This window comes from Sylvia atricapilla, chromosome 6, assembly GCF_009819655.1.
Source record: "Sylvia atricapilla isolate bSylAtr1 chromosome 6, bSylAtr1.pri, whole genome shotgun sequence".
Classification (NCBI taxonomy): Eukaryota; Metazoa; Chordata; class Aves; order Passeriformes; family Sylviidae; genus Sylvia; species Sylvia atricapilla.
The window spans coordinates 10,249,037-10,262,320 of record NC_089145.1 but is presented as its reverse complement, the minus strand read 5'-3'; the positions used below and the strand labels follow the sequence as shown (position 1 = coordinate 10,262,320).

General features: G+C 59.8%; 1 protein-coding gene and 1 pseudogene across 1 annotated transcript in view; one reads left to right on the top strand and one right to left on the bottom strand.

Annotated features, from left to right (window-relative positions):
• The first annotated feature begins 1,916 nt into the window (after positions 1-1,916).
• On the top strand, positions 1,917-7,583 carry LOC136362050 (NACHT, LRR and PYD domains-containing protein 3-like; annotated as a pseudogene).
• Positions 7,584-7,795: 212 nt separating this feature from the next.
• Positions 7,796-13,284, bottom strand: part of LOC136362049 (uncharacterized) — a 33,475-nt gene continuing 27,986 nt past the window's right edge. The window contains 11 exon segments of the mRNA XM_066320304.1: positions 7,796-8,263; positions 8,423-8,563; positions 8,796-8,879; positions 9,096-9,191; positions 9,337-9,746; positions 9,749-9,925; positions 10,011-10,766; positions 10,864-11,178; positions 11,256-11,558; positions 11,632-11,952; positions 12,041-12,562. Coding sequence (XP_066176401.1) covers positions 7,796-8,263; positions 8,423-8,563; positions 8,796-8,879; positions 9,096-9,191; positions 9,337-9,746; positions 9,749-9,925; positions 10,011-10,766; positions 10,864-11,178; positions 11,256-11,558; positions 11,632-11,952; positions 12,041-12,562 — 3,593 coding nt within the window.

Here is a 13,284-nt window from a genome sequence, read left to right as displayed (position 1 = left end):
ATCCAGTTTAATGTAGCCGCTTCCCTAGCAATATCTCTTTGCTACTTCTGTATCAGGCAGGAATATCCTCAAGGTGGCAGGAGGAGGGAAGGAGCCTCCTGCAAGTGGGAATCACCGGGTCTTGTCCCCAGAGCCTGGAGGAGCTGAGGGCAGGGGTTCCGGCAGTGGTTTCCTTACGTTCACAGACTCTACCTCTGCCTTAGGAGATAAACAGCCCCACGTGATGCTTTCACATGCCTCCGAACGGAATTCACCGTTATATTTAAATTCTGAATGTAAACTTTTTTTTTTTTTTTTTTTTTTTAACTGAGGTAGGAAAAAGGGAAGCAAAGGAAAAGCTGTAAAAACAATAAACTTCCCCTGTCTCCCCATCCCCCCTAACCCAGCGCAGGCACAGTAAGCAGCAACCTTGGCTGAGACACAGCAAGGTGAAAATGGCTTTTTCAAGGTCAGAGGGAGTGGGAAACCTTTAGAAACAGTGCTGCTACATTTGCCCCCTCCCTCTCGGCTCACAGCACCTCCCAGGAGGAATTAGCAGGGATAAGGACAGCCCTGGCTCCTGGGGAGCTCCCCCCTGCAAAACCCACAGGGGAATGTTGGTGGCAGCAGCACCCTTGTGAAGGAACAGAGAATCATGGAATTGTTCAGGTTGGGAAAGCTCTCTGAGATTATCAAGACCAAACGTTCCCCAGCACTGCCCAAGGCCGTCATTGCCCCGTGTCCCCAGATTGCACAACCATGTGGCTTTTAAATCCCTCCGGGGATGGGAATTTCACTGCTGCCCTGGGCAGCTGTGCCAGGACTGGACAACCCTTTCAGTGAAGGTATTTTCCCCAATATTCAGTCTAAATCTCCCCTGGCACAACTTGAGACCATTTCCTTCAGAGAGAAACCATTATCCCCAGATTTATTTGACATCCTGCAAACAAGAGGGACAGTGTGATGTCCTCCTCTGAGCAGGGAAATAAGGAGTCCATAAAGAGTCCTTAAACTCCCAATGTGCCTTAAAACATCGTTTTCTCCTTTCCCAGTACCCCTCACAGGCAGCTTTGCTACACACATTATCCTAAAGCTTTTATTTTTTTCCATCATGGAAAGACAATCATCACAGAAAATTAAACCATCAAGAGGGTTACCCCCTCCTAATCCAGACACAGGTGCCCTGTTCATAAACCGGAAGAGGCAAACCAGGAGAGCAGATCACAGTACAGGCTCACACCCCTTTTATCCCTGAGCATGTAAAGATCCTAAAGGAGCCTCTCTCCTTTCCTAGAGCCCCAGCTACAATCCACCCACGGCTGGAGAAGGGGGGAAAAGGCCACACAGCAGCAAAACCGTACGGCTGTTTGGGCAGCACCATTTTTTCTCACCTGAGACTCGCAGGACAACCAGGATGAAGGATGTTTTTCACAGTGGAATAACTTGCTGCAGCAGCCAGGGTGGGTTACCCTGGCAGCAGGAAGTCCTTGCAGTAAAACTCCTGCTCCCCCTGGGGTACTATTAGTACCCTGGAATGCTAAGCAGCCTCACCTGGAGCCTCCTCACCGGCTGGAATGACCCTGAGCTCTGAGTTCAGTCCTGGGCACTCCAGGTTGAAGCTGTGCTGAGGTCAGCCTCACCAGCTCTGTCCAGCCAGCTCATCCCTGCAGTCAATTACGTGGCCTTGTAATGCCTCCATAAATGCACCGTTTACAATCACAGAGTGGTTTGGGTTGGAAGTGACCTTAAAGCTCACCCAGTGCTCTCTGCACTTTCCAGCAGCCAGCTGGGCACATTCTTTCTTTCCTCTTGGGATGGGGATTAAGGATGTCCCTGTGGAGATCTGTGCTCTGGAGCCCAGAGACAGCGCCTTTGTCTCCTGGAGCATGAGTCAGAGGCTGCAGGTAACCCTGGGAACGTGCATTTGCTCCAGGGGCATGAGCATGATGAAAGAAGAGTGGATAGATCAGGATCAGGAGCCAGAAGAAGAACACCCAAGTGACCAAAGAGTCCCCAAATGCTCACAAATGGTGTCCTTAGTGGCCCAGGCAGACCTAGGAAAGCACTGAGAATTGAAACAAGTGGCTGCTGGTGTGTCAGGAGCATGGCTGGGCTGGAGGGGAATTTGTCTGGGCTGGGGCCTGACCCTGCTCCTCGTGGGCACAGAGCACAGGCAGGACAGCAGAGAGCACATGGTGCGGGAGTCCCGCCAGCACAGGGAGCTGGGCAGCTGTCCCAGGGAGAGCCCATCCTTCCACAGCCGCTTCAGCACCCTGACCATCTCCAGGGAGCCTGGGAGCAAGCATGGAGCCAAGGAGGGAGCCCTGGGAACCGGCCAGGGATGTGGCAGCCCGGCAGCGGAGCAGCCACTGCCAGCACCACGGCGCTGTTTGAACCTGGCAGAGACAGGCAAACCCCGCAGGGCGTGGTGCTGGTGGGGGCCCGGGGATGGGGAAGACAACCATGGTCAGGAAGGTGATGCTGGAGTCGGGAGAAGGGACACTCCACACCCAGTTTAACTTTGTCTCCTGCACTGACTGTCCTTGTCTTCTGCAAAGCTGTTACAGCTCTGCCTGCTTTATCTCAGCTGAGGTCAGGATGAAAGACAGGGGAAACGTAGAGTCGAGTTGGGTCGTGGTTGTTTATTACATCTTATCTATGTACGGTATTTACCGTCTCATGAAGCGTGAGCTCCAACTTGCCACTTAAAGAAACGAGACAAAATGCAGACCTTCTAACTTTTAACTAGGCTATTTAAGAGATAATTGCCCAATACCAAAGTGACACCTATATTATTGATGCTTTTCACCCAATAATGACCATTCAAAGTTCCACAATGCACACAATCTTTCACCCAAGTAGAAAAAATCACCCAAACCCTAGAAGAAGGAAGAAGGTGATGAAGAAAAAGAACCAGACAACACCCTGAATCTTCTGTCTTGGCCCCCACACACCACTATATACCAAAAGCCCAAACTAAAGTTTTCACCCTGTGAGATCACACACCATTCCAACTACACACACACAGCCCCAGTGCTGTCACAAATCGCAGAGGCTCATTCCAAGGCCTCAAGTCAAATGCAGTGTCTGCCTGAGGGTCAGCACCCGTCAGCCCAGAAAGCCTGAGATTTCCAAAATCCAGGGTTCCAACACAAAGCCATAGTCCTTCCCAGGGAAGCCAGCGAGGCAGACCTGGTTTCACAGTGCTGTCCTGGCCTGCGAGTGCCGGCTGGGAAGATCCTGGAGGACCACAAGAGGATCCTCTTCATTTTGGATGGCTTCCAGGCCCTGGGCTTTTCCTTGGTTCAGCCCAAGGCTGAGCTGAGCTCTGACCCCAGGGAGGTGAAGCCACTGGAGCTCACCCTGATGAGTTGGTTGAAGAAGACAGTGCTCCCCAAAGCCTCTTTGCTCATCACCATGAGGCCAAGGCTCTAGGAAGCCTGAGGTGGTGCCTGAAGGGTGAATGTTACCTGGAGATACTGGGAATTTCGGCAGCCAGGAGGGAAAAGTATTTCCACAGGTACTTTGAGAACCCCAGCCAAGCTGACGTGGCCTTCAGGTTTGCCAGAGGCAACGAGAACCTCTATAGCTTATGTGTCATTCCTATCATGAGCTGGACCATCTGCACCATCCTTGAACAAGAGCTTTGGGGGAACAGAAGCCTCCTGGAGTGCTCCAAAGCCAGCACGGAGATGATGATGTTCTACCTCTCCCAATCACTGAAGCACAGGGACAACGCCCAGGTCCTGCAGCAGTTCCTACTGCACCTTTGCTCCTGGGCTGCCAAGTGTTGTGGTTTTGAAAACAAACCAAGTAAGAGGCTCTAAGTCAGAAATAAAATTTAGTGAGAAGAAAAGGAAAATAAAATAGAATAAAATAAAATAAAATAAATACAAAAAGAAAAACCACTGACAGAGTCAGAATACAGCCTGATCAGGGTGATGGAAACAGTCCAGACGAGGTGGTCTTCCTGAAATAGAAATCTTGTAGAAAGGTCTGTGTTATAAATACCTATTATAAAGTTGGCTTTTTGCAAGATGTGTGCTCTATGATTAATAACTTTGTGGTAAGAATATAAGTTTTTTTATTTCTGCTGTTAGTAAAGAAAATTAGACATAGTGGTAGTAGTGATATCGTATGCTTAAACTGTCTGTTTGGCTGGGATAACATCCAGTGACCATGCAAAGAAGACCCTGCTATTGATACCCCGACTATCAGCATCTACCATCTGAAGAAAGCACGGACCAAGGCCCAAGCTGGAGGTGATAATGAAGACACAGCCAAGAAACACGCATGCTCTAAAAAGGCGGACCCAAGGAGGAGCCACGCAAAATAGTTCCTGGAATATGGAAACTAGTTTATAGAAAAAAATGAATCTTCAACAGACTGATACAATAAAAAGGGTATTTAAAGAAAGCCTGTGAAAGAGCAGCTTGTGGACTTGGCTGAGTGCCAAGTCACCTGGCCGGCCGTACTTTGCTTTTTTTTCCTTATCTCCTAATTTTCTTATCTTTTATTAAACCTCTTTCCTAAAATCTAAAAAGTGAATCTCATTTTTCACAGTCTGGTATCTCCGGTGCTCTGGGAATCCAGTGGGTGAGGGCTGCTTCTACTGTCCCAAATCCCAGTTTATATCCAGCTGAGAATACTTGGCTCTTTCCCCATGGGAGGAGCATCTCACAATGGGATGACCGAGTCATGGAAGAGAGCCTTGATGGCCCATTAGAGAGAGAGAGATAACTACCAGAGGGAGTTATCTCTGAGTCATGCAAAAGGCATTGATGGGCCATTAACTGAAGATGGTGATAGAATACATTCTAAACTACAGCCCAGGACACCGAGTGTATGTGGAAGCACAAGGTCCTCTTTGAGGAGAAGGAAATCAAGGACTGTGGCTTGGACCAGCCAGGTCTTCTCCCCTTCTTCCTCAGGGAATGGATGCCAGGGGAAGGAGAAGACCGTGGCAGTGTCTATGCCTTCACTCACCTGCACCTCCAGGAGTTTCTTGCAGCAATGTTTTATGCTGTGGAGGATGATGGGGAAAGGGTCAGCAGCTTGGGGAGGCTTAAGAAGAATGTAAACCAATTCTTAGAAATCTGCAACAAGTCCAGACAGGATTTGAATGTCACAGTGAGATTCCTCTTTGGTCTGGTCAGCCAGAAAGTCATAGAGTACACGGAGAAAACCACTGGGTGCAGAATTCCCCACGAGACAGGGAAGAGCTGCTGCAGTGCATTCAGGGGAGGCACGGAGGCCTCTCCCACCCTGGCCAAGCACTGAAGGTTTCAGAGATGGACACTTTGCTCTTCTTCTTCAAGACCAACGAGAAGAGCTTTGCACACCCACTTGCATTGGGTCATTTCACTGACCTGCACCTGTGAGACACCCAAGCTGACCCTGTACGACCAGATGGCTCTTTCCTTTGGCATCCAGCACTGGGCTGGGCCAGGCTGTGTCATCCTCCAGGGATGCTCCATCCACGGGCAGGATCCTCAGGCAGAGCTGGATGCCAAGTCAGAGCCCTGGTAAGCGCAGCTCCTCCTCACTTGAAAGACCCAAAAGAGGAAAGATTTCTCTTGCTCTGCCCCAAAGGATGATTCAGCTCCTCCCTCCTGAACACCAGCTTGGCCTTTCCCTGGGTGTTGATTCCTCCACAGAGGATTAACATACTCCTGGGGACAATACAGAACACATGGGCTCCTCCATCCACTGCCCACTGTGGGATTGATGGTGATGGAGCTTCATGGCTCCACCTGGCCAGACCCACCTGTGCCCAGCTGTCACTCTGGCTTCCCATCCCCCTTCTCCCTCACCAAGGGAAATCCCTGGTGCTGGAATATTGAGTGCACCCTGTGATTCACCTCACATCAGTCTCCCAGCTGGTCCCAGCAGCAATGCTCGAGGCCCTTCACATCTCCAAAACCACCAAGGTCCCTCCGGAGGAGCCCTCCCGTGCTCTGGAGGCTCTGCTCTGGGCTGTGTGCCGGTGTCGGAGCCGGGAGCTCCCAGCACCGCCGAGGGCTGCACGTGCCCCAGGGTCTCTGTTCCCCTGCAGCTCTGGAATCTCGGGAGCCGGAGCACATCCCAATGGCCTCGCCGTGCGGCGGCGGCGGGAGGAGCTGCCCCGCCCCATCCACCTGCTCTGCCGGGCTCTGCGGCACCGGGACAGGGCCCTGCAGGTGCTCCGGTGAGAGATGCGTGTGCAGCCCAAACCAGGGCTGGGATCTGGGCTCTGGCTGGGGCCCCCAAACCACGGTGCACCGGGTGAGTGGGTTGGTGCTGCCCCGCTGCTCCCTGGGGACAGCGGCAAGGCCCTGTTGAGCCGAAGGTGAGTGCTGTCCCTGGGGTTTGGCGGCAGGGGAGCAGCCAGGACAGGTGAGCTGTGCTCAGCCCCCGTTCTCCGTGCTCTCCCACAGGCTGCAGTGGAGCCGGCTGTCCCAGAGCTGCTGCGCGGAGCTGGCAGCGCTGCTGGCGGAGCACCCTGGCCTGGCCCGTGTGGGGCTGGGTGACAGCTCCCGTGGTGACAGCGGCGTGCCCCTCCTCTGTCAGGGGCTGCGGACTCCGGGCTGCCGCCTGCGCATCCTGCGGTGAGCACCCCCGGCATCCCTCGGGCATCTCCGACCCGGGAGCTGGGGAGGTGACCCAAAGGGACCCCGTGGGGTGGCACCGTGCCTCTGTCCCACTCTTCCAGCCCAAGGAGCTCCAAGGTTATGGCACTAGGGTGCGGACATCCACCATGCTGGGAGGGCAATCAGGGCACTCAGGAGGCTCTGAGGGTCTTTCCCAGGGGTTCCCATCAGGCTGCGGTATTTCCTCATCCCCAGCACCTGCTGCGAGGACCTTGAGCACCAACAGGTGCCTGGAGGAGCTGGATTTGTCCTTCCCCGAGGGGCTGCGTGATGCCGGTGGGGAGCTGCTGTGTCAGGGCCTCCAGCACTGTGCCTGCCCGCTACAGACACTGCGGTAAAGGGGCTGAGAGATGGGCCAGTGCTCCCTCCTTCCTGGCCACAGCTTTCTCCTTCCCGCCTGCAGCAGCTCAGCCAGCAGGGGCCAAAGCCCTCCTTCCCTGTTCCCCTGGCTCCCGCAGGCTGGGGAGCTGCCGGCTGTGGGCTGCCTGCTGCCCAGCCCTGGCCACGCAGCTGCTGCAGGGGCCCCGTCTCACCGGCCTGGGCCTGAGTGACAACGAGCTGGGAGCCCACGGTGTCCTGCAGCTCTGCCAGCAGCTCCGGCATCCCGCCTGCCCGCTGCAGAGCCTGGGATGAGGGCCCTGCCACGGCCCCTTCCATGCCCGGCATTCCTGAGCTGCGGAGCAGAGGCTGTGGGACAGGCAGGGACACAGCGGCATCCCGGCTGCTTCAGCACCTCCCTCCCCACAGGCTCTAACACCTTCTTCTCTTTTCCTGCATCCTCCATGCCCAGGCTGAACACAGACGGCTTCAGCCAGGCCCTGCTCAGGAACTGGACACCCTCTGGGAACTGCAGCCCTCCCTGAAGATCGGAAATCTCCTGGAGCATGATGTGCCACAGGCAGGGGCTATGGCCCGGCTGCCCTGCCACCGTGGGGACCTGACAGGGACAGGAAGGCCCTCACCTCCTTCAGGAGACCTCTCTTCATTTAGGAAGTCTTCCCGACAACCAGAGCCATTCCCAGCCCAGCTCTCAGTGCTGCCACTGGGACTGAGCCTGCCCAGTCCCTGGGGCACATGGAGGAGATCCTGCTGCATCTGTGGGGTGGGGTCTGAGTCCTTCCCTCTCCCTTTTCCCCTCAGACTTGCTGGGAACAGTTCTGTGAATTTGCCAGTGCCCAATAAAGGCCCTAGACACAATCCAAACTCTTCTCCCTCAGCACACCATGCCCTGGGATGGGTTTGTGCACCCTGCCCCTCCCTGACATCCCCCAGGGATGGCTGATATATCTGATATAGAGGTGCCAGGGCCAGAGGGAGGTCCCAGGCCTGAAAAACATCCTCTCAGCAGTGTGGGTTTTAATAGGAACAAAAGGGACATTCACATTGAAATCATAGGAAATCCCTACACAGGAGCTGTTTTCCTGTAGCACTGGACAGGGAGGGGTGACCTCTGTGGGCAGGGCCACCCCTTCCTGGGGACAGGGCACCACCACACTGTCACACACCTGTCCCCAGGGCTGCCACATGGCCAGGCCATCCTCATGGCAACGTCCCCAGCGTGCTCTTGCCAACATCATCATAGTCCATGTACTCCAGGGGCTCTTCCGAGGGGTCAATGGCTGCTCCTGGAGGACGTGGAGGGGAGCAGATCCCACCTTGGGGAGAGCACAGAAAGGTGCTGAGAGGACAGGCAGCTCCGTGTCCCCCCTGATAGACCCCACCTGTGATCTGACCATAGCACCCATGGATCTGCTGCTGGGTCCCTCCATGGAGTGGCTGTGCAGAGGGGACAGGGCAGCTGTGAGCCCTCTTACCTGTGGGGAGGACACAGATCCACCTGTGCCGTGACACTCCCTGGGAGATGTCCCCAGTGCTGGCAGCGGGGGCCTCCTGCGGCACATCCAGGACATCGTCGTAGCCGTCCGGGGTTCCCTGCTCGGGCCGGGCGGGGGGATCTGGGACAGGCACAGGGGTCCATGGCAGCGACCAGCGGCCCTGGCAGGGCTCTGCCTGTGCCATTCCCTACGGCCCTGCCACTGGCCATGTGCTGGAGACCCTTGGCTCCCGCAGGGAAAGGCCATGTCTCACTGCACACTAACAAGGGGAGGACTTGTCCCCTCAGCTCCCCAGCCCAGCTGTGTCCTCTGTCCTCCTGCTCCCCGCTGGCTTCCTGCCCTGTGGCCCTACCTGGGGCTGTCTCGGTGTCACTCCCCTCCACGCTGTCCCCGGTGTAATAGGGCAGCTTCTGGAGCGATCTCTCTGACAGGGAACCTGCAGGGGATAAACAGGGACTTGGGACGGGCGGCCTCAAGCAGCACCACAGGTGACAGAACCTCACCCTGCACACCAGGGCTGCTGTGGGCCTGAGGGGCCACCCCAGACTATGACAAGGAGCCACTGCTGGGACACCAGGACCCAGAGCTGCCGTGGGGCTGTCAGGAAGAGCCTTCACTCCACACAGAGCTGGGGCACAAGGGCTGCACCCACCTGGGACACTGGGCACCTCGTGGTACTTGTGCATCGCAGTGTAGTCCAGCTCCTCGTAGACAGCATTGGAGACGGCATCTGCAGCTCTGCCAGGGCCTTGGAACAAGAGGCAGCACTTACCTGGGGCCCTGGACACTGAAGGTGGCACTGGGGTCACCCCTGCTCACCTTCTGAACTGCACCACAGGAGCCCTTGGACCCCCAAAATGGGTGTGTCACAGCCCCCACACACAGGAACCCACCTTGGCACCGGGCACGGCACAGCAGCACGGCCAGGGCACCCAGGGACAGGCACAGCAGCGTCCCCAGCACCACACACAGGACAATTGGCACAGGCACAGTCTCCACAGCCACTGCCAGCGTGGTTCTGCTGGGAAGAACTTTGGGGACACATTCCGGCAGTGAGGGCAAGGCATCCCAGCCAGACCGGTGTGGGGGATGCAGGAACAGGCAGAGCTACCTGTGCTGCTGGCACCCTCCGGATACGGGGTAGTGTCTGTCTCAGTGATGCCACCGCTGTCCTCCTCACAAGCCACGTGGGCGTCGCCGCCAGGGCCGCAGCTCTGCAGGTGCCAGGGCGCCGAGGGGCAGCCCCAGAGCGAGCGGGCCCCGTCCTCGCAGCCCACCCAGGCCAGCCAGGCAGGGACGGCTGCTGGGCGGGTTCGGCCGACAGCCGGGCCCGCTCCCCACAGCCCAGCTGGCGGCAGACGGCGGCGCCGGTGCCGGGGCCGGTGCCGCTGGCGCACACGCGGCCCCAGGTGCCGTTGTGGGACACCTCCAGGAACCCGCGGCAGCGCCCGCCGCCGCCCGCCAGCCGCACGGAGACATGCTCTGCAAGGGGTGCAGGGGGGTCACGGCACGGCCACCGACCCCCCGGGCCTTCCGCTGGCCTCTGCTGGGAGTGGCCGCCACTGACCTGAGCACACGGCCCCTGCCCCACCGCCGAGCCCGCACTCGCGCCCTTCCGAGCGCCCGCATTCCCAGAGAGACTCCTCGCTCCCGGAGCAGTCGGGGATGTAGGGCCACGGCGGCCCCGTGCCGGGACCGAAGCGCGCCGACCTCGGGGCCTCCAGTGCCCTGCCACAGCCCAGCTCACGGCAGACAACGGCAGCGTCCTGCACGTCCCAGCCTTCCTGGCACACGCTGCTCCAGCTGCCACCGGAATACACCTCCACGCGCCCGGCGCAGCGCCCAGAGCTCCCCACCAGCCTCACCCGCCGGCTGCCTGTGCGCATGGAGGGACCGGGATGGGCCGGCTGCTTGGGGCACCAGCAGGTCTGCCCTTTCTTGGGACACCCACCTGAGCAGACCATGGATGCCCCATTATGCATGGCAGCTGCTGCAGTGGGCACAAACGCATTATCAGGCCAAAAGGAATGGTTGGCTTTCTCGGGCAGCTCGGTCGTCATCCCCTCCAGCCCCATGATAGTTTTGATCACCCTTTCCAAGATGTCCCTCTCCGTCTGGTTGATGTCCCTCAGGTAGGTCCTGCTAGGGACAACGTGACTCTCGTCCAGTCCTCCACAGTCCAGCTCCCTGCACACCTTGCTCAAATTCGGTACGATCAACAGCTCTCCTGGCACTCGGCGCCAGGCCCCGGTGTCTATGGCCAACTCCAGCCACCCATCGCACCGGCTCTCACCCTCCACCAGCCGCAGGGACTCGACAATGCCTGTAAAACGGCCAGGCTCAGCCCTTCATCCCAAAACATTCCAACACCTTCTGATCCAAATTGCCCTTCAGGCCCCTCCCGCAGGTGCCCTACACACCTGAGCAGCTGACAGCCGCAGCGTTTCCGGGGGCACAGGGCGGCTTCCCCAGCACGGCCACGGGGCACTCGCCCGGGTGCCGCTCGCTCCCGCTGCAGCCGAAGGCGTCCGGCCGCAGCGGCCCCTCCCCGCTGCCGAAGGAGCCTCCCGGGGGCACGGTCAGGGCGCGGCCGCAGCCCAGGTGGCGGCACAGGACGTGGGCATCGGGCAGGTCCCACTCGCTGGCGCACACGGACCCCCACGTGCCCCTCACCGCCGCCTCCACCCGCCCGGCGCAGCCCGAGCTGCCGTTCGCCAGCCGGAAGCCCGTGTAGGCTGCGGCAGGAAGGGCGCTGAGAAGGGGCATTGTGCGGGGACCCCAACAGCCCCAGCCCGCTGTCCCCGGCACTTACGGGAGCAGATGACGCCGGCAGGGCCGCTGCAGTTCTGGCTGTGGGGCGGACGCCGGGCACAGGCACTGAGGAGGGGCTCCGTGCCATTGCACTGGAAGCCCCAGTCCCACAGCGATCCCGATCCCGCCGCAAATCGGCCACTGCCGGCGATGCCGAGCGCCGCCCCACAGCCCAGCTCCCTGCACACCACCTCGGCCACCTTCATGTCCACCTGATTCTCGCACACACCGAGCCAGGCCCGGCCCAGCCGCACCTCCAGCTGCCCGGCGCAGGCTCCATCGCCTCCCACCAGCCGGGAAAAGCCTGCGGGAGCAGCACAGAGTCAGGGTCAAGAGAACTGAACGAAGGGCCCCGCCACCGCAAATCCAGCTCCTACCTTGGCAGACAACGGCAGTGTCATATTCAAACAAGACGTGTTTATAGGGACCCCAGCCACGGATCTTGCAGTCCCAGAGCGTGGTCTCGTACCCATCGCAGTCCACGAAGACCAGACTGACGGACCCGTTCCCTACACCAAAGCGCTCACGGGCGGAGTAGGCACCGGCAGCCGAGCCACAGCCCAGCTGCTGGCAAACCACCTCGGCGTCCTCCATGTCCCAGTTGTTATCTCTCACAGAGCCCCATTGTCCCCGCAGCTTCACTTCCACCCTCCCGGCACAGAGACTGTCACCGCCTGCCAGCCTCAGCTCCACGGCATCTGCACCGGGACACCGGCACGGCTCAGCACTGCCCGGGCTGCACCAGCACAAGGTGGCTGTCCCAGCACGGCCAGCGTGTCCCCTCACCTGTGCAGATCACCCCCACATCCGACTCGTGGCCGCAGAAGTGCCGGCCCCATCCGTAATGTACACAATTCTGTAGCTCATCCTCGTTGCCGTAGCAGACGACGGGCTGCAGCCAGATCCGCCCGGTGCCTTGTCTGACCGGAACGTGTGGGGATGCCCTGGCCACCCGGCCACAGCCCAGCTGCCGGCACACCACCGTGGACCAACGGGCTTCCCAGTCGAACTCGTAGACGCACACGGAGCCCCACTCACCGTCGTGCTTCACCTCCACACGCCCGGCACAGCGCCCGCCGCCGTCCACCAGACGCAGCTCCCCGGAGCCTGCGGCACGGAGCCTGCTGAGCCGGGCCCGGCCCCGCCGCGGGCCGCGCTCCGGCCGCCCGCCACTCACCCGCACACAGCTGCACGCACAGCAGCAGCCCCAGCGCCGCCAGCGGCCCCATGCCACCGGCCCCGACCCAGCGCAGCCGGGACACGTCTCGCCTCCAGCCGAGCCACTGCAGGCAGCGGCACCGGGGCAGCCTTATCAGGCGCCCCATCTCCCGGCTGCGGGGCCGCCGCCTCCAATAACCTGCTCCGTGCCCAAATATGAGCCTCGCCTGCGCTGCTGGCGTCACACACCTCCCCACAGTGGGCTGCCAGCCCGGATGTCCCCGGGGGCAGACGGCCCCCCCTCAGCACCTGGGCTGCGGGGGCCCTTCCTCTACCCCCCGTGCCCACAGCTCTGCCGCGGGAGCCTGGCAAGAGCCGTCCTGACGGGGACACGCTTCACCCCTCCTCTCAGCCACAGCATCCACGGGAGCACCTCTAGCTCGGCCACCTGCACGCCTCAAAGCCCCATCCTTGGGCTGCTCCCCTCCCCCGCGGGGGGCGGCAGCAGCCCCCGGCTCCGCTCGGGGCTGCCAGGTGCCAGGTCCCCGGGCCCTCGCGGCGGCGCTGGCACATGGCGCTGCTGCCGCAGCTGTGGCGCCGCGCTCGCCTCGCCGCCAGGGCAGGAAGGAGGCGGTTACCCCGCGGCGGCTCCCGGCATCGCCATCGACCGCACGCGGCTCCCGACACCTGCGCTGCCGCCGAGAACGCCGCGGCTCCGCGCTGCCCCTGCAGCTCCGCCGCTCCGTGCCCCTGCAGCTCGGCAGCCGAGCGCTTCAGCAAACCTCCCGCCCTCACCCTTCGCCACGCTCTCTGGCAGCACGCTCCCAAGGCAGGAATCCGCTTTCACCCTCGCCACCGGCGCCCCTTCACAG